Raw genomic sequence first — 20,813 nt, 5'->3', positions numbered from 1 at the left:
TGCAGCCCATCCTGGTGGGGAAAGTGGGGGGATGAGATCCGCTCTTAGCCTCAGGAGCATGAGGCAGCTGGTCACTCTTTCTGCAGCTGGCAGAGAGAGAAAAATGCTGCTGCCCTTTCTTTTTTATTCAGTTGAGCCTCCTGCCTCCAGCCTGTGGGATGGTGCCTTGCACACTCGGGTCTCCCCACTCAGTTAAGCCTCCAGGATAACACTCTCACAGACACACCCAGAGGTGTGTCTCCTAGGTGATTTCAAAGCCAGTCTAGTCTGGACGGAGAGTCACCATTCTGCAAGCTGTTTTTTCTCTTATGCAGAATCAAGAGGAAGAGATGAAAGCAGGATCTGAGTTATTTGGGAAGAGGAAAGGGACGTGTGTGTGTGTGTGTGTGTGTGTGTGTGTGTGTGTGTGTGTGTGTAAGGGATAAGGGATGGAGATGGAAGTGAACACAAACTATGCTACATATACAGGTAAAGATGTCACAATGAAACCCATCACTCTATACAGGTCCTAGATGTCAACAAAAACAGCAGACTGTGGTGATATTTTATTTGTATGTTAATAAATAGAGTTTACCTAGAGATCAGAGGAAATAGCAAGCCGTTTTAAGTAAACACAAAAGTCAGGCAGTGGTAGCACATGCCCTTAATCCAATCACTTGGCAGGAAGGGTCTCTGTGTTCATGGCCACACTAGGGAACAGAGCCAAGCGTGGTGACACACGCCTTTAATCCCAGTACCAACCATAGAGACCTGGAGGTCTGTACAGACAGACAGTAACAAGGAAGTGAGGTAGCTGGGCTAAGATAGCCAATGAGAGGGTAGAACAGCAAGGCAACAAAAGCCTGGGCAGACAGGAAGTCATGGCACTGGGAAGCTGCAGAGCTGGTGAGTTAAGGTTGGTTGGTGGCTCTCACTATTTCCCTGATCTCTAAGGCTTTCACCCCTATATTTGGCTCCATGTTTTTTATTTAATAAGACCGCTTAGAAATTCGGCTACAGCAGACCCTGGACACCCAAAGCTTTCTGGCTTCTATACTGGAGCATTAGTTGTTGGAGACATTTTGAGAGTGCTCATGAGCAGACTTTGTGGATGGGGGTGACTCCTGGCTGTCTTTGTTTTTAGGGCTCTGTGTGAGAGGAGCCGTGTATCTTAAATACCTGACACTACCCGGATGGTCACTGTGCTGACTCTCCTTACCTCAAACACCAGCTTCTCATGTCATGAAGGGCAATCAGCCATTCATACCGAGAGCCTCCAAAGGCTGTATGACTCCGTCATCACCTGCTTCTCCAGTTTCCTTTCAGCAACCCAGGAGAGAGAATGCATGTTTTCATCTCAGCTCCCCCAGTCACTCTGCAGGACATTTGGGTATCAAGTCATCGCTTGTGCAGCTCCCTGGAGCCCTTGTCCTTGCTGGTGCCACAGTCCCGCCTCCCTCCGCCACGGCATCTTTGCTATAGGCTTCCCGACTCCGAGAGGCCATTCTCTCCTGACTCCTGGATGCCGCACGGTCTGCTTAATCTCTCAATCCCGAGGCCCCCTTCCCTCTGCTGACTCTAGCCTTTGATCTCACACAAGCCATGACTTTTTAAATACCTCCCATGTGTCATTGCCCTCACCTCTATATCTTGTCTCTAGAACTTTCCTCCTGGCTCCAGACCCATAGTAATAGTGAGAGTCTCACGGGCATCTCAGGTCTCTCTGCCGCCTCCAGGGCTCATAATTGATTCCTTCCCCATCTAGTCCTCCCAGCATATTCTGTGTTATCTCTGCCGCAAAACACAAATTTCTAGCTATTACCCGAGTGTCTGTACCCTCCCCACAGCTCACATGCTGAAATTCAAACCTCTCAAGGAAGGGAATATTATGCCATGGGACCTTGTAGACCGCTTCTGCTGTGAAGATGGGGCCTTCGAGAGTGGGATCAATGCTTTATTAAAGGGCTTCTGGGGGAGTTCCCCATGCCCTCTGGCATATGAGGGCACATCAAGGGGTCTACAGCACCCCAGTCTTGGATTTCCTAACTCCAGAAATAACTTCTCTTGTTGGTAAGCCACGCAGGTCAGAGTACACTCACTCCTTAGTCCCTGCGGGGAATTATTCCAGGGCCCCGGAAGACACCAGCATCCTAGATACTCACGTCCCTTTTACAAACAGTGAAGGATTTGTGTGTGGCCTACATACATCCTCCCGAATGTCAGGGCATCTTTGCAGAATCCGCCCTAATACAAAGCAAATGCGTTGCCAACAGTTGTCAGACTATATTTTCTTAGGGAATAACTTGACAAAATAAAAAAGAGGGGTCTTCAAATGTTCAGCATAGATGTGATTTTCTTCTAAATGTTTCCAGCCCACAGGTGGTTGAACCCTTGGGTGTGGAACCACAAATACAGAAGAGAGCCATCTTATTCTGCTACATCAGCCAGAAGTGACTGCCATTTCCTCCGCCTACTGTGTCTCTTGACTCTGGCCCCTGAGGGCTGCCCTTGAACCCCAATGAGAGTCTTCTCCGAAGACTGACTGACACCTGTGGGACTAGGTGCTGGGCAGAGAATGCAGATAAGACCCACCTGTCCCTGCTTCTCTCTTTTAATGGGGTAAGTTTGAAAGACCCAGTTACACGAGGTAAATGTGAAGGGACATGAGGCTGCTGGTGTGGTCACGTGAGGTGGCTCTGGAGCAGCTATGCCTAGACTGAGGCATTAATACAAATAGTGCAGGCTTCTCAGGCCCTGAGAGCTTCTGGTCTGGTATGAGAAGCTGGGAAGAATTACAAGTCTAGCAATTCTATAATCTGGTTTATATTTGAGGTAATTTCCTTCCACTGCTGGGTGGACAGTGACTTAGGAAGGACTCAAGAGACTCAGGAAGCATCAGGCCATCTGCTCAGCTCTTGGTCCAGGGAATGGGACCTGCCTGCATGAGCCGCTGGGCAGGACTGGGAGGCAGCTCCCCTGAGAACACTGAGTGCTGCTTTGAATTTGTGTCTACTGTGGGCAACTGAAAGTGTGGGAAGTCAAACTGTAGATAAGGAGGGACAACCACTGAAGCATTCCAGGGATGACCTCAGGGATGCAGGCAGGTGTGTAAACACTATCCTGACTTTTCGGGCATCCCCAAGGGTCCTGGTGCCACTTTCCCTCCAGGATCCTGGGGTGTCTGTCTTCTGCAGACCGAGAACATAAAAAGGGCTGTGGACACTGGCGTGTTTACTGAATGGGAGCTAACACAGAGTAATCCTTTCTGGATTCGAAAGGTATACACTAAGAGGAGGGAGCTGTCTGCCAGGGGTTCTCAAGGCTAGAATGCTTATGAAGCTGTGCTCCACATGACCCACTCTGAGAACCCACCATGGTGGGATCAGGAGCCAGACCCACAGATGAAACTAAGCAGTGTTGAAATGGCGTACTTCTCAGTCACCATGAAGGGCCTGACCTTGTCTCCTGTCCTTAGAGGCTTCTAGACTCAGAAAGATCTTTCCCCTGGGCACAGCTGGCATGCTCCACGATTCCTGCCTGCTTTTCCTCCCCAGAACCCTTCCAGAGTTGAGGGAGAAGCCGGCCAGAGGCAGGCGGTAGAGGCTGCGCGTTCACACCACGAGGCTGAAGCCAGCGTCTGTGACCATGAGACCTAAGTCCGTCTTGGAACTTCGTCCCCATCTCTGTCTCCCTCACCCATTGGGTAGTCAGCTAGGGAAGTGAGGGAACGTTTATGTGGTGTCTACTGAGAACCAGGTGCTGTTTGCACAGTAGGGCTTCAGTAGCAAATTAGACACCAGCCTTGTTCCTGAGGAGCAGAATGTTGAATGATTATAGATTAACTCAGCCTGATGGAGTGGGTTGGCTGGAGCCTGGCGGGCAGAGAGCTTCTGGAAGAAGTCATATAGAAATGGGGTTAATAGAAGTGAGTGAGTGGAGGTGATCCAGGCAGTGTGTGTGTGTGTGTGTGTGCATTCCAGACAGAGAGGAGCATGTGACCAACAGGTATGACTCTCGATCCACAAACCCAGGCATGCATGACATGAACTTTCTTCAACTTACTTCCTATTCTGAAACTCCCTCCCCCTGGGGTTCTCTCCGCCTTCACAAGGTCACAGCTCAGGGCTTGGATAGTACCAGTGTATTGATGAGAAATAGGCAGAAAACCCAGAGTCCATTTTCTATTTCTGTCTGTTGCCATGGTAATCCAGACTAGTGGCCCCCCCATTTCCTATTTGCTTCCTGCCCTGGGGCATCTTTCTGTTCCAGACAAGGAGGAAGTGACAGCCTTCGGCATGCAGTGGGGCTCATTCCAGATGGGCTCAGGGAGATGCAGCCAGGTGCTGGAAGCAGAAAAAGGAGCACAAGGGAAGTCGGAGCATCAGGCTGCAGAACCTCAGTGTCCTGTGCACGGGAGCCTGGATTTGATCTTGACGCCAAAGGTAGCTGTCAACACTTAAAAAATGGCCGAAAGCCATAAAAAACCCTGCGTACTGACTTCTCACGCTCCAACCCCAGTTCTTTCCCACCACTGGGGACCCTTACAATTTCACTGTGGCCAGACCATGCATCGAGGTGCATGGTGGTCTGGGTGGTCTGGGTGTCTTACTACTCTGCTGCTGGAGAATCCGAGGGTAGGAGTTCTGGCACCATGTAGAGTCCAGTGCCTATATCTTACCCACACCCCAGGGCATGCTCCTTCTTCTCTTGCAGACAAGTGGGGATGGGTGAGTGGCCCTCAGGGAGTCGCTCTCCTTCAATCTGACACAATGTCTTAGCATTAGCAGGCCTCTGCTCAAGGGAGAGGCCTCATTGGTGAGTCCAAACCTTTTCTTGTTTAGGGTAAAGAGGGGGGTAATAAAAAGGGACTATTTAAAATGAAGCATTTAAAAACAGTTCCCGAGAGGGTCAACCTTTTCTCCAAATCCTTTTCAAAGGAGGGGGTAAGGATGGATCCAGGCAGGAGGAAGCTGCCTCCGGGCCTTTGCATCTGCTGTGCTGTGTGTCTGGCACCCTTCCTGCTTGTCTCTCTCTGAGGACCAACTGCTCACACTTTAATGTGATGATACATTGTGTCCCCCAACATATTGTGCACCCTGATAAAGCTTATCTGAGGATCAGAGGAAAAAGCCAGCCACTATATTAAACATAGAGGTCAGGCAATGGTAGCACACACCTTTAATCCTAGCATTCAGGAGGCAGAGATCCATTGAGATCTCTGTGAGTTCAAGGCCACTCTGGGAACAGAGCCAGGCATGGTGGCACATGCCTTTAATCCCAGCACTAACCATAGAGGTCTGGAGGTCTGTACAGACAGACAGGAAGTGATGTAGCTGGGCGGAGAGAGGAAGTGAGATGGCAGAACAGAAAGGTATATGGGGGGGGGGGTTATACAGGAAGTAGGTCTCTCTGGAGGTGTTGGTGAGGTGAGGTTGGCTGTAGCTTGTCCTATTCCTCTGATCTCTTGGTTTTCACCCCAATACCTGGCTCCGGGGTTTTTATTAATAAGACTGTTTAGCAATTCCTCTTATACTTTAAGAAGCACTTCAAGGCTGCTCTGGAAGGCTCTTGTGACCCACTCAGCTTAGGTCTGGGCCCCTTCATGTCCTAGGCTTACCTGAGCCAGAGCACTGGCTTCTTGTAGTATCCGCTTCACATCTATCCTTGCCCTGGACAGTGAGGCCCGAGGGCAGACTGTACCTCATCCAGTCTTGAATTAAACAATCATCATTTTCATAATATGACAACAGTATTTGATCCATATACAACTATGAATGTGTTGCTGAAATCCTGCAGAGAAACAAATTAAGAAAATAAAACATTTCCTCACTTACTTCCGCCATTCCTCTATCAAGACCACTTTGGTTAACACTTCAATAAGTACCTTTAGCATTATTACATTTGTTTACTTGTATGGTGATATTTTAATTGTACTGAGATGTGATTTTATTTGTCTGTTAATAAATAAAGTTGTCTGGGGGTCAGAGCTAATAGCAAGCCATAGCAGAAGCCGGGCGGTGGTGGTGGTGGTGGTGGTGGTGGTGGTGCACACCTTTAATCTCAGCTCTTGGGAGGCAGAGCTAGGTGGATCTCTGTGTGTTCAAGGATACAGCCAGGATGGAGACACACGCCTTTAATCTCAATACCAACCATAGAAGACCTGGAGGTCTGTACAGACAGGCAGTGACAAGGAAGTTGGGTTTACAACTAATGAGAAAGCAGAATAGAAAGTCTATAAAAAGGACAAACAAACAGGAAGTAGGTCTCTTGCTGAGAAGGACAGAAGCGACAGTGAAGGGTAAGGTTTTTAGCTCTTAGCTATTGCTCTGACCTCTTGGCCTTTCATCTTTGTATTGGCTCTGTGTTTCTTATTTAATAAGATGGCTACACCTACATACTTGTGCGCGTGCGCGCGCAGTCTCAGGAATCGAACTCAGGGCTTCAGCCTTGGTAGTGAGTGCCTTTACCTGCTAAGTCATCTTGCTGGCCGGCCTTCAGCTTTCTCCCCATGACTCACTATTCATGTGTTTTTATGAACACATCTCTTTGTTTTATTGTTACAGTACCGGGGATTGAACTCGAGGCTTCCAGTGTGCTGAGCATGTGTGCCCCCCTCCCCCACCTAGAGCTACATCTCCAGCCTCTTGTGTATCTATTTTATTTTGATTTTTTTATGAATATAATATTTATTTTAATCACATCATATTGCACAGATGTTTTGTGACGTCATACCAAAGTTAGTCCCATGAGAGTGAATCTCAGACTTGCCACTGTAAAGTTGGAGAGAGGGGCCCGTGGCCTGATGTTTGGAGGATGTGGCCTATCTGCCCAAAGGCCATTGTGTCCCTGAGAGAGCAGGCTGGCACTGTCATGGCTGTGGCCACCCAGCCTGCCTCAGGGGCTTTGCAGTCCCGTTCTAGGGATGTGCAGAGGTCAACAACATTCAAGCCATGCACACTGGGCTTGAACTGCCGCCTTGAAAAGCAGTTGGTTTTGCTACCCAGAGACCTGCCACACACCCAGAGCAGACCTCTGGGTCCTGGGTGACAAATTCCTCAAGTTCTGAGACATTCATATTCCCATAGCCAAAGCTATGGTGTTAGCACCCTTCCCGTGACTGTCTATGCCCCTGTTTCCCACTGCCGTTCTTCAAGCTTCCTGGCATAGGTTGTCTGGGTGAATTAAAGTGAGCCGGAGTCAGGTGGCCTGATGCAAGGACCAGATCAAGTGCATGCATCACTTCCTGGTCCCTCAGGATATGGTAATCCTGGGATCCTACACTGGTCTCAGTTCCTCCAGTAGGCTCCCACCCCATTGCTAGGCCAACCAAAACCAGTCCCAATGTCACCCTGACATTCCCACCTCATGTTAACATAGACCTGAGAAGTCAGTCACGGGATTTTCGCTTTCCTGGTTGCTGGGTGTCACCTGGAGGGTGTGCTGGATGCCGGGGAAGAGTTGCTCGGGATTTGATTGGAGCATCAGGTTGTTATGCCAGCGGGAGGAGGTGCGACATCTCATCCTGACCGCAAGAGGGCGATAATGCCTCATCTTCCGAAAAGAGAGCCCCAGTTCCTTCCCTTCCAACGGCCCAAAGCCTCTTCCAACTTAAGGTTCACGGCTTTCCCGAGGCCAAAGTGCGGGCTGTCCCCGAGGAGGGGCCCTTGTGTCGCCCCAGGGAGGAAGCCTGCTCGAAAGCCACCAGGGAATGGCATCTGGGGACGTCTTGGAGAAGAGCCTGGTGAGGCAGGAGAATGTCAACTTGGACTGTTGCCTCAGCCCCAGCGGCGCGCCAACCTGCTGCCCTCTGCCCCTTGGCCTGGCATCCCCTTTCTGCGGGCGGGAGTCAGGACTCTCTCTCTGCTGGCCAGCGGCTGCCCTGCCTCCAGCGCCTGGCTTTTCTGAAGCCTCAGGGGAGTCTCCCCGCAAGTTCGGGCATCTGTACAGCCGCCACAGCAGCTCAAACAAGGCACCCGTGGAAAGGCATCCCTTGAACAGGCCCACTTGTCAGGGGACAGCCAAATGGGGCCCATGTGGAGGCAAGATTGGCACAGAGAGGGAGGAGGGTGAGAGCAAGCAAGGGGAGTGTCTGGATGGTTCCCTTCTAGTGACTTCCCATGTCTGTCCCGGGCTGGCTCAGGAATCCCGCCCCCCTCTGCCTCTCCCCGGGCATGGGCATCTCTTTCCCACTGAGGTGGGCTGGCTATCCCCGGGGGCAGTACAGAGGCTGGAAGCGATGGCTGGAGCGCAGGCAGCTCCGTTGCCTTCGCTGGGGAAGGCCTGGCCCTTCCCACGCCTCTCCTGGAATGCGGTGCTGCTCCTGGGAGTTGAGCGAAAGTGTGACTTTCCCTCTGGAGTCAGGAGGTCAGCCTCCCAGGCCTGGACCAGCATTCTTGACCAGGAGCCAAAACAAACAGGGGGCAAGGGGCCAGGGCCAGCTCAGAAGCAGGCCTGGTAAGCCCCTGTCTCGGCACCCAGTTTCCCTTCTTCGTGGGAAGGAGCTGGGCTACATTCAGAGGCTCCGTTGGGTGGGGGTGGGATGGAACTCAACAGCTCCACCTTGTGGAAGACCGCTGGGAGCGCAGCTGCGCATCATCCGGGCAGTGCAGCCACAAAGCTAGACAAGGGAAGCCCAGCAGGGTTGTCGCTGGTAGAGGGTTGGGTGAGCAAGCAACTGCCTCGTCCCCTATATCCACAAGAGACGTCTTCTGACAACCCCGTGGATGCATATCCAGGCACATGAGCTGCGCTAACCCTTCCTCCCGGCCCTGCAGCCTCGGGGACAGCAGTCACTTGCCCTCCTGGTTCCTGTCCCAGGTACTGCTTTCACCTAACTGCTTCTGCTTTGTTCCATCATGAAGCCCGTCGGGTGTACTCAGCCTGAGTCCTGCCCTACTGGGACAGTGGCTCTGACTAGCCTGTCAACTTTGCAGTGACTTCAGGCTGGGCGGCAGTTACATTGTGGACACTTAGGAGAATGAACAGTTTAAACATATGGGTTACTTATTACCAGATGTTCCATTTGGTGTTCAGACCAGCGTTGACTGTGGGTAACTGAAACCACAGAAAGAATAAACAGAGCCCTGTGCTTGGCATTGACTACATGACATCACCATGACATAACCCACAAGGTGGGAAGTGCCCCTCCCTCCTCAGAGATCCAACAGGCTTAGAGAGGGGAGTAACCTGTCCAGGGAGGGTCTCACCCAGAAGCAGCCTGGACCTGCTTGTGTGTCTCTGCTCCCTAGTCCTCCATGCTCAGAGCCCAAGTGCTAGCCGGGCCACCAAGACCTAGGCTACATGCCCACCCAGAGGTGAGAAGATGAACTTTAGTGAGGGGCCTCCTCTTCATGAATGGCTCTAGGGTGCAGTTACACACACAGAGTGGTTTCCGGGACCCCTGCAGAGACCTCCCACCCTAGGGGGTAGAGCAGGTATACAGGCTTCAGGCCTGGCTAGCGACTCTGGAACTGAACCTGGGTTGCCCAAGCAGCTGGGGGTGTGGGAAAGGGCCTCACCCACAGTCTGGGGAAAGATGTCTAGGCCTAGGCAGGCCACATTTGGGACAGCAGGAAGAGAAAGGGACCATGGCTGGTGTCTCCTCCCTCAGATTTCTGGAAGCTTTTCCCTGGGTACATTTAATAGCCAAGGTCAGATTCTGTTCCCAGAACTGGATGCCTGAAATACTCATATTTTCCACACCCCCATATAGGAGCCAAAACGACTTCCAGGACTAGGCTGAGCTACAGGAAACCTAGGTGAGACCCTGGCTCTGGGAAGATGCAGTGGTACCCTGGGGTCCAGACATGGTCTACTGCTGCTCTATGCCCATCTGTGTTCTAGACTGGTTGGGGTCAGTCTGTTCTTTTCCCCTCCCTCCCCCTCCCTTCCTCTCTCCTGGAGAGTTACCCACAGGCCAGCTGGGATGCAGTGAAAGAGCCAGCCTGTTTAAGCCTGCCTCATATCTCTCCTCACAGCTCTGCCCTCCGTGAGTCCCCTCTTCTTCCTCTGTACTACAGATGAGAACACTTGGGAGGCAGGGGTGTGTGTGTGTGTGTGTGTGTGTTGTGATAAGATGCCTCACTGGGACTAGATCCCGGGGCATAATTATGACGCCAGAGAAGAACCCTTTGGGCTTCGCAGAAAGGCATAGAGTTACCATGTCTTTCTTGGTTTTCTTTTCTGTCAAATGCAAAGTGACAGTGAGGCCTACTCCAGAGTTTTTGTAAGGACCTACAGATGAAATGGAAGTCTTTCACATGTAGGAAGTGCTCACTAAATGACCCCTTATTATTAGTTCTGTGTGGTACTCAGTGTGTAGGACCCGAGGGGTGAGGCAAAGAGAAGCTTGTGTGCGTGTGCTATGGGCAAACTCCAGGTTGGCCCAGTTTCCAGCTGCAGGAGGTGGGGCCGGGGTGCTGGCCTCGCACATTCAAGCACTCGAAGAGAAATAGGAGAGGAGACCGAGAAGTGTGCCTGACAGAGAGAAAGAGGGACACTGACCGCTTCTTATTTGTATTGCTGTGACGAAGCCACTGTGACCAAAAACAACTTGAAGAGGAAAGCGTTTATTTCATTTTACAGTTCACAGTTCACAATGAAGGGAAATCAGGACAGGAACTCAAGGCTGAAACCTGGAGGAAGGAACCGAACCAGAGACAATGGAGGAACACTGCTTGCTGGCTTGCTATCACGGCTTGCTCAGCCTGCTTTCTTATAGACCCCAGGACCACCTGTCCAGGGCTGGCGCTGCTCAAAGTGGGCTGGACCCTTCCACATCAGTCATTAATCAAGAAAATGTCCCAAAGACTTGCTTACAGGCCATCCTGCTGGAAGAATGCAGTTCCCTTCTTCCAGATGGCTCTGGCTTGTGTCAAGTTAACAACAGCAACCAGCATGTCACTAAACGATCCATGGCCTTTGTATCTGGATGGACCTGTCCCTCAGCCCATAACACACTGGCCCAAACTGGTCTGTTTACGGGTCCGCTCACCCCTCCAGGGAGGTGGGCTTTGGAGAGCAAAGGACCCTGGCTTGGTGCCAGGCGTGGGCATGTGACAGAGACTGGTTCAGGGACGGGGCTTTTGTTCCATTGGGTCAAAGACAAGAAAGCTTTGAGGCTTTTTCCAGAAACTTCTGTAGAGTCACTGTGATGGTTAATATTAACTGCCAGCTTGATGAGATTTAGAATTCTAGAGATAAAACTCCAGATAAGCCAGTGAGAGATTTTCTAGATTAGCTGCTGAAGTGGGAAGCTCCTGACACACGGAATAAAAAGAGGGAAATGGGCTGAGTACCAGCGTTCATCTCTTTCTGCTCTCTGACTGTGGGCTCAGTATGGCTAGTGCCCTCCTGATCCTGCCACCATACTGCCCCTGACACGATGGACTGTGTCCCCTGGAACTGTAAGCCAAAATGACACCCCCTTCCATTGTCAAGTATTTCTTCACAACGGTGAGACCAGTCACTAATACAGAACGTTGGTACCAAGAAGGGGACTTGTTACTGTAAGGAACCTGACCATGTGGCTCTTAGGCCTTTGGAAGTGTTTTTAGGAACAGTGTGGAAGCATTTGGAATTTGATCTAGAAAAGCCCTCAGGCGCTGTCAGCGGAACTTGATGGGCTGTTCTGGCGGGGGTTTGGAAGACTGGGAGACTGAGAGAAATATTGAAAGTGGAGGCCTTGCTCGCGAGGCCTGAGAGGAACACGGGCTTTATTGACAGCTGGGCTGGGGGTCACTCATGTGGTAGTCTGACAGAGAGTCTGGTTTTATCTCTATGTGCGGCATGGGTTGAGTGGGACTGAACACAAGAGTGAAGAGTCATTTGTTCGGCGAAGGCCATTCCAAAGCAGGACAACACTCAGGCTGTGGTGTGGTTATTGCTCAGCGTTCTTATCCAGGTCTGCAGTGAGGGGGAAAAGGCAACAAGGGGAAGGAGAAACATTTAAGAGTCCAGTTTGTTGAAGAAAAGATCTTGAGTAAGTTTAAAGTCACAACCAGGGCACATACTGCAGAAGAGGCTGTCACTGTTAGGGGGATTTCTCGCTGTACCAGGACACTAGGAAAGGGGCTTTGATGACTAGGCTCACCTACCAAATGTCCTCTCCTGTGAAATGCAACTTCATTTGAGAGGGAAAGTCTAAACTAAATATGCTGACGGAGAATCCTACTCCTGGAAGGTGAGTGCCCATGGGAGAGGCTGCCCAGGGTCAGCATACAGAAAGGATGCAACTGTGGTTCAAAAAGGCCAGACTCCATCCCCAGCCAGCGGCAGACTCTGGCAGCATCATCTGCATGGCTTTGTACATGTGGAAGATTTAAGATGGAGGGGGATCGTGGAGTCTTGTACCGTGGTTCCAGAGAGATGCTGAGATCAGATAATGTGTGTCAGGGTTGGAATCCTTGCCAAGAGGCCCCAGGAAGCCTTCGTGTGAAGCTGCAGAGGTGAAGCCTGAGCAGCTGTGGAGGCTCCAGGATAGGGCAGATGCTGGAACCATGCGCTGTCCACTGAAGAACCTGAAGGCATGGAGCAGCGCCCGCTCAAGAGAGAGGGTGTGTGTACGCAAGGGGCGAGGCCGGGAGTGTGTCTCCCTAATCCCTTTGGAAGCCAGATGGTTCCGTCACGAGTCCCTGATGGCAGAGATGGGGCGGCGGGATTTGGTGTTTGCCATGATGGGTCTGGGTCTTGCTTGGGTCCAGTTATTCCTTGCTATGTTTCAATTTCCCCCTTTGAGATGGGAATGTGTACTCTGTTCTGTTGTGTGTTGGAAGTATGCAATTTGTTTTATTTACTTTTTATTTTTATAGGAGCTCACATTGAAGTGATTACCTTGAGTCTCAAATGAGACTTGGGCTTTTAAATAGTACTGTACCATTAAAGACTACGGGACTTCTGGAGTTGGACTGGATGTGTGTTGTGTTATGAGATGTCCATGAGCATGCAGGTACAATGGGGCTGAAGATCAAGGCGTAAACGTGTTATGTTCGCGTATCAAGTTGACAGGGGGTGGGTTCGGGATGGTTAATGTTGACTTTCAACTTGACAGGATGTAGGATCACTTTGGAGACAAACCTTGGGATGTGTCTATGAGAGGTTTTTTAATTAGGTTAATTGAGGTGGAAAGACCCACCTAACTGTCACACTGAATAAAAAATGGGAGAGCAAGCCGAGTCCCAGCATTCCTTGCTCTCTGCTTCCTGACCGCAGGTGTAGTCTGAGCAGCGCTCTCTTGTTCCTGCCACCATATCCTGTTCATCCCTAGAAACTGTGGGCTAAAACAAACCATTCCTTCTGAAGCTGCTTTTAACAGGGATTTGTCTCCACAATAGAACAGACTTCTAACATGTTTACTAAGTTGGCATGGCGTGTTAGGTGCCCCTGGGGCCACCTTAATGGCCACAGGCAAACCTGCCAACATGACACTAACCTAGAAGAAAGCAGAAGAGAGAAACAGAGGCAGGCAGATGTAGACGAATACCTGAGTCCAGCTCTCCCTGAAGCCAGCGAGAACTGACAGGTTCAGTGTGTTAAATTAATAAAATTTCCCTCCCTCCTTTTTGCTCTGAAGTTGGCTTTCCTTCTCCCCTCTCCCCCATCCATCCATCATCTATTCTATCTGTCTATCTGTCTATCTATCTATCTATCTATCTATCTATCTATCTATCTATCTATCTATCTATCTATCTATCTATCTCCATTCATTTATTTTACAAGATCTCACAATGTATTCCAGGTCCAAAGAACTCAGGTTAATGTGATTGATTTTTCTTTATTAAAAAAGTCCTGGTGTTCATGAAAATGTCCCCCAGCCCCTAAGAAACAGGTGGTATCATGGGGGAATTGAGGGCCTGAGTTCTGAAAGGAAGCAAACACAACTGTGAATGATTTTGCTTTGACAAGATAGACTTCTTCCTCTGGGGAGTCCTTGGTCTCTTCCGCTGTTAATGAGAACCTCAAAGAGGCCTTGCAGACATCCTATGGATATTGTGGTTTCTGTGGCTAGCTAAAGGCTGGCACATTCCTCTTGCCCCATTGTTCCTAACACAGTGGTCCAGCTGGGATGTTCTGATAGGTTGGGAAGAGCAGGCCTCTGGACTTCCCTCACCTCCTCCCTTCCGTTCCTGGTGCTGCTGCAAGCCCACGCGATCATCCAGGTCCTAAACCTGGACTACAAGGAAACCCAAGCAAGCCAGCCAGTCTGGCCTTATCTCACCATGACTAAATGCAGATCCTAAACTCACACTGGCTGCCTGGGAATTCCAACAAATTCCAGCTGTGGCCAACTGCTCTTAGTGGGTTTTGCAGAAATGGGAGGTAATTTTCGCTCTAACTCCCAGCTTAAATGAACAGCCATACCTGCTTGCTATAGAACAGGTTAGAACCAGCTGGGAGGTGATGGCGCCTGCCTTTAATCCCAGCACTCAGGAGGCAGAGGTAGGTGGATTTCTGAGTTTGAGGCCAGCCTGGTCTATATAGTGAGATAAGAAAGAAGGAAAGGAAGGAAGGAAGGAAGGAAAGGAAGGAAAGAAGGAAGGAAGGAAGGAAGGAAGGAAGGAAGGAAGGAAGGAAGGAAGGAAGGAAGGAAGGAAGGAAGGAAGGAAGAGGGAGGGAAGCAGAAAAAGGAAAGGAATAGGAAAAAAAGAAATGAGAAAAAAAGGTGGGCCCTGCAGGCAGCCACCATGAAGTGATTGCTCAGGGCGGCCCTCCCTGGCTACTTTTCTGTGGTGGCTGTGATGCATGGTCAGTTGTGGGGCCTCTGGGCTGCTTCCTCACATCCATCAGGTCAGATTGTGTGTGTGGTTTTATATCGTTTTCCCCTGGCTGACCTGGAACTTGTTATGTAGAACAGGGTGGCCTTGAACTGACTTCTGTCCCCATGTCTTGTTAACATTCACATGTCCCTGTGTTGTAACCCCCAACATCTATTTCCTGTTGTGAGTGCTGGACCCTAGTGCACAGAGCATCTCCAAGCATGACCACAACAGTAATCACACCCGCCCTGAAATCAAGTGACTCTTGAGGTGCAGAGGCCTAACCAAGGTACCAGAGTCAGGTTGCCCTGTCTCCACACGATAGCTTCATAGTACCGCCTCATGGTTCACTCAGCCATTCCTACAGAGATGTCTGTCAGTTTGTCTGTCCAGGCACTCCTTCACAGCTCTGATATTTCCGGGAAAAGGGAATACCACACTTCTGGTCTTCAGGACCCAGGAAAAGACCAATGCATGTCCTGGGTCTGGCCAATCAGGGCCCACATTGCCCTGGTGTTAAGGTTCAGGAAGGGACACCATACACGACCATACATGTTGGTCCACTAAGCCATGATGGAAGGCAGGATGCAGGCTGAGAAGTCAGGCAGTTCTGAGAACCTCCCTGGTAGGGGAGAGCGAAGGAGGGCAGGATGCAGAGCCATCTGCTCAGCAGCAGGGCCTGTGTGCTGTTCTTCCCACCTGAGGCAGTGTGCTCCTTCCAAAGTTAAGGCGGCACCCCGTTTGCTGCACACTTCAGGGTCTTGGTTTCCTGCTGCGCTAACCAACGCTGCTGCCGACCAACATCACCACCCTCGGAGCTCACCCTTAACGAGAGGATTTCTTTGCAGAATCTTTGCAGTGACGTGGTGAAAGGACCAAGGGCTGTCGAGGCTCTTAGGACACGGTGTCACCTGTGTAAAGGCTGGCAGGGTTTACAGCCCCCCTCCACTCACCCACACAACATTCGGCACACACACCAAAAACTGAATTCCGATGAGACTTTTTTTTTTTTTAAATCAAGCCAGAGTTGTATTTGTTTTTCAAACAGGAAAGTTATGTTAATATAAAACAGATAAAAACAGACAGATATCAGAACACACAACACACAAAGATCAGCGCTAACCCTTCCCCGCTCACTCCCCAGGCTCTCAGGCCTTTAGTACAGTCCCCCAAGGCTAGACAGTACCGGACAGTCACAGTATTGGATCAGAAAGGACAGACATGTTTCAAAGGGTCTGTACACAGGTAGTGGGGAGGGTGGGGACGAACACTATCAGTCCAACAGCAAACCGCAGGAGGGTCTCAGAGACTCCTCGCCGGCGGCTGGAGACCTACCGCATCTGCTAGCTTCTTGTCCACTTTGAAGGGTTGAAATTTAAAGGAGAAAAAGTGCACGCGCACACACACTTCCATAAGGCACAGACAGATTGTCGGATGGGTGGTTCCATCAGGGACTCGGGTGAGACAGTGAGACACTAAAGTACTGAGAAATGCTGGGAGGCCGTGTGGTCCTGAGCCGTGTCCCCAGGCAGGGCGGGCGGGATGGATGGAGCAGGGCAGTCACTGCTTCCCATGCTCCAGGCCTGCACAATGCCACTCTCAGCTGGGACTCGGGGCTCTTTGTGGCCCCCAGTGCCTGGAAGTAGCAGGAAGATGTCTCCCTAGAGACTCCATGCTGGACCTGAAGGTGGTCATTAACTGGTGGGGTCCTGGCTGTTTGGCAAGGGCTCACTTACTACAAGGGACCCCCACATATCTAATGTGGGCGTGGGAAGATTTGTGGGCATTTAACTAAATGGACCCAAGGCAACAGAACGGTCAAGAAAGCCCACGTGTTCCACCCTGTCTTACCCTGTTGATGGCACCACTCTGGCATCAGGGCTGGGCACACCCTATGTTCCCTCTTCACATCCTGAGGGCACCCAGCAAATGATTGTCAGATGACTTTGTGTCCATATGTGTGATGCTGTTTCGCTGAACTCCCAGGTACGTGTCCCCTGGCTCCTGATCTAATCTGCAGTTTTTCACTAAGAACCTACTGTGTGCTAGCACCCGATCCAACTCCAGAGTGATCAAATCAGTTTATAATCTGGCTTCTGGCCTCCGGTCTGAGAACTGCTCACAGGCTTTGCCTTTGGTGCCCGTCCTTAACCTCGTGTCCTGATCACGAGCCATGCTGGTGAGTGGATGTTGAACAAGTGAAAACATGTGTCACAGCCCGGGAAGGACAGCTGCCCAAGAAGTCAACCCCAAGGCTCCTGGGATGCGGTAAGAGGAGATGCCCACTTTTGCTCGGGAAACAACCATATTCCAGGAAGTTCCAGTGGGCAGGGATATGGCTGCCATGAATTGGGGGGTCACCTGGCCTCCCCCCTCCTCCTCTTAGCTTTTGAGGCTCACAGGGCAAAAAATGGGCAGTGAGCCTGGAAAAAGGGGGTGGGGTGCTGCCCGAGAGGGGAGTGGCCACAAGATCCCAGAAAGGGGTGGCTTAAGGTCCCTCTCCAAAGCAGCCCCACCCGACACCCCGTTGCAGAAGGGAGGCAAATGCATGAGCCTCAGAGAACACACGTCCCCGCTCGGGTGTGGGCAGCAGAGGGGCTGTGGCCCAGGGCCTTCCGCACAGAGGCAGGTGCCCAGGCTCTGCCTGAAAGAAGACTCCGGTAGCACAGAGCTTCCTGAGAAGTGGGGCAGACAGGCCAGGACTAGATGCAGGGGCTGGGGGTGGGGGGCTTGAATCCTAGCCCTGCCACTTCCTGTTGTGTGAACCTTAAGATTCTCACAGGATCTCAGGTCTCACCCGCCAAATGAGGACAATACTGTGTTTCCTAGATCCTGAGTACCCATTTCCCCGCAGCTGAATGTCTTTGAACCCGGAAGCTGCATCCCAGCATCCTGTGGCTAAGGGGTGTGTGGCTTCTGCAGTTCCTCATAAGATGGTGTGCCTTCTAACCAGCCAGGTCTCAGATGGGACTCAAGATGGGCACTAACACCTGTACACGGGTCCCGTCAGAGGTGTCTCTTTAACTCAGTGTGCAGGCATGTGAGAGGTGGCAAGGAATGTGACCGGCTTCTCTCCCCTCCTGCCCCTTGTTGAGATGAGACCCATACACTGCCTCTAGGGCCTGACTCCATCTTTCGGAGCACTGGCAAACACCTGGCATTTAGAACAGAAACGGTCCCTTTGCTCTGTGGGGAACAAGGGAGCTATTTATAGTGGCTGCCGAGCAGGTTAAACAGGCCCGTGATGCCTTTCTGCCCTGCTAGCAGGTCACCAGGAGCATGCCTGGTTCACGCCTGGCTCTAGGACCTCAGCTACTGATTGGTGGCTGTGGGTGGCGCCCGCTTCAACACTAGGGTCCAGCTGGGAAAGCAGGAGGCCAAGTGGAGCGGGCTCTTCCAGGCCACTGAGACCGTGGCAGTTAGAGACTACGACCAGGCAGGGCCATGGCTGCCGGGAAACCCAGTCACCATCACTGGTGACAAGGTAGCTCTCCCATGCCCACTACATGGAGAAGCCGAAAGCTTGGCTGAGTAAATTGAGCAGGGTACCCAATGCGCCTGATTCTCCCACTCTCCTCCAGGCAAACAAGGGTTCCAGCGGCTCTTTGAAAGATTTAACTGCATCCAGGTAGTGGTGGCGCACGCCTTTAATCCCAGCACTCAGGAGGCAGACACAGGCAGATCTCTCTGAGTTCGAGGCCAGCCTTGTCTACAGATAAGTTCTAGGACAGCCAGGGCTACAAAGAGAAACCCTCTCTCTAAAAAAAGAAGAAGAAGAAAAAGATACAGCTGCAAAGTGAAAGGGTGGAGAACGCGCCCTGCAGTCCCTAAGGAAAAGCCAGCTCTCAGGGGCTCTTGCTGGGGACAGGAATGGGGAAGCTGTGATTGGGCCAGATCCAGACACTCCCAGAGACGCATCGGCGGCGCAGGCCCACGGCCTCCAGCTACCCGGGCACGCTGACTCCGGCTTGGGCTGCTGTCGAGTGGTCCATGGCTCCTGTCAAAGCCTGTTCCATGAACCTCACTTCTGGAATGCTTCTCTTCCCCCTCTTCCTCCCTCACAGCTAGAGATGGACAGACTAGGAGCTGTGAGGAAAAGTTTCTGCTCACAAGGTGTCCCAAGCTTTCTCAGTGTGTGGGGGTCTCCCTAGTGCCCTGGTACCAGACTTCCAAGTAGGAACCAAGAAACAGAGAGGCCAAGGAACTCTTCTAAAGGTACAGCTCACAGAATGTAGGTGTAATCCCGAGCCCGCAGCTCTTCGGAAGGGAGGAGCATGCCTGGCCAGAGCATCAGCAATGGGAAGGTCTGGGAGCCTACAGAAACAGGTCTGGCTCAGGGAGAGGGGGCAGGGCCAGGGTCCTGGGAAATGCCAGCAAACAGGCCCAGGAGCTGGGGGGCATTTCAGTCAGCTCTTCACAAGTATCTAACAAGTGTATTAGTTAACACCTTAATAATCAACAGGAAAATGAGAGGGCCAGGACAAGGTCCATATAGGGAGACTGGGTCTTCTGGCTTCTGCCAGCTGGTCACTGGGACATGCCCACAGCTCTCCTTAATTCTTCTTAATTCATAATGGGAGTTATGGAGCCGCCCCGGAGAACAGGAGGAGCATCACAAAACTCCTGAGCACGTGGGGCTGAGGGGCGAGGAGCTTACTGTTCAGACTGGGGATGGAGGAATCCTAGATGCTGGAGCTTGGGGCACCTGTCCTCGGCTGCCATGGGAAGGAAGGCGCCTCCCAGTCTGAGTAAGCAGTGAAAGCCACCTGTGCTGGGCTGTTCTCCGCCCACCTTCCCCCTCAGCAGGAGCTGCTGCCTGGAGCTGTAAACAGTGAGTTATTTTTGCTTTCCTTTAGAAAATGTGAGTGCCTCTTCCTATACCATTGAAGGAGTTCTGTGTAGGTTCAGGCCTCGTGTGTTCAAAGCTAGCTCATTGCAGAAAACCACATCCCCAGAAAGTGGACAACCGTCACATTAACATTTAGGCCCGGATTGCACATTCCTTAGTGTTAAATACCCTCCGGGAGACGACAGATCCCTGCACACGACACATCCACACACACTCTCTCACTCATTCTCTCTCACCCATTCTCTGTGCTGTCTCCCCCCACCCCAACACACACACACACTCAACCCAACCCCAAAGAAGCATTGCACAGACAGAGGGCACCCTTTCCCAGCTGAAGGTCACCAAGAAGGCAGGTGATCTGCCAGGCAGTTCCTGAGCTGAATCTTGGGACAGGCTTTTGGGGACAACACGTGTTTGAGCCAGAAGCAATGCTTGCCTGGGCTCTGCCCCCACCCCCGGGGCCTCCTCTCCACACCTGTCCTGCCTTGCTCATCACTGCGGGTGGCAGATGAGAGATGGCTTCTGACCTTGGGCTCCCTGGTAGCCATGGTGTCGCCCACCTCACAGGGGCTTCAGAAAGGTGACCTCGCTGCGGCCCAGCCAGCTGCAGAGCTATGGCCTGTAGATCTTGATGACGTCCTTGATGGGCCGCCGGCAGATGGGGCAGCAGGCCCGTGCCTGCCTTCGGAGCCGCAGGCCGCAGCTGTGGCAGAGGCACATGTGTCCGCACGTATAGATGACCGTGTCCACCTCGCTGTCGAAGCACACGGTACACTCCCCGTTCCTGCTGCCTGCTGCCGGTTCAGGTGCAGAGAAGGCTGGCGACACCGGGGGGCTCAGCGGGGAGCTGGGGGCTGTCACTGCCAGAAGGGAGACGGGACACCATTAATGGCATGGCTCTCAGGAGGGCTCTGCTGGGCGAGCCCAAGAACGCAGTGCTCCCATGGTGGAAATGGGGCACAGGGTGGGGACAGTCCCGTCTTCGTTTGCCTCCTGAGTTTTACCCGTTTTTTGATATTGCTGCCCCCAAAAGCACAAAGGTAAACTGCCTTCCTCAGCAGCCTTTGGGCCTCTCAGTCTCCATATCTATGTTCCCGCCGAGGACAGCAGAAGGAAAGATCAGGTGCCATGGACAACCCAGCAGGGCTGCTCAGCCCGCAAAGGCCAAGGCTACTGGCACAGCCAAAGGAACCCCTGCCACCCCGGGTTCCCCATGCCATCAGGAACCCCTG

The 20,813-nt window shown here is 51.9% G+C and overlaps 1 protein-coding gene across 1 annotated transcript in view; it reads right to left on the bottom strand.

The window, feature by feature from the left end:
* Nucleotides 1-12,557: 12,557 nt before the first annotated feature.
* The window catches only part of Neurl1b (neuralized E3 ubiquitin protein ligase 1B), a 35,592-nt gene continuing 27,336 nt past the window's right edge, over nucleotides 12,558-20,813 (bottom strand). Inside the window, exon 5 of the mRNA XM_006978872.4 lies at nucleotides 12,558-20,441. Within this exon, the coding sequence (XP_006978934.1) occupies nucleotides 20,194-20,441 (248 nt within the window). The 3' untranslated portion in view covers nucleotides 12,558-20,193. The remainder of the gene's footprint in view (nucleotides 20,442-20,813) is intronic.

The sequence above is a fragment of the Peromyscus maniculatus genome, chromosome 8, assembly GCF_049852395.1.
Source record: "Peromyscus maniculatus bairdii isolate BWxNUB_F1_BW_parent chromosome 8, HU_Pman_BW_mat_3.1, whole genome shotgun sequence".
Taxonomy (NCBI): Eukaryota; Metazoa; Chordata; class Mammalia; order Rodentia; family Cricetidae; genus Peromyscus; species Peromyscus maniculatus.
The sequence above is the reverse complement of the archived record's forward strand: the minus strand, read 5'-3'. Positions and strand labels throughout refer to the sequence as shown.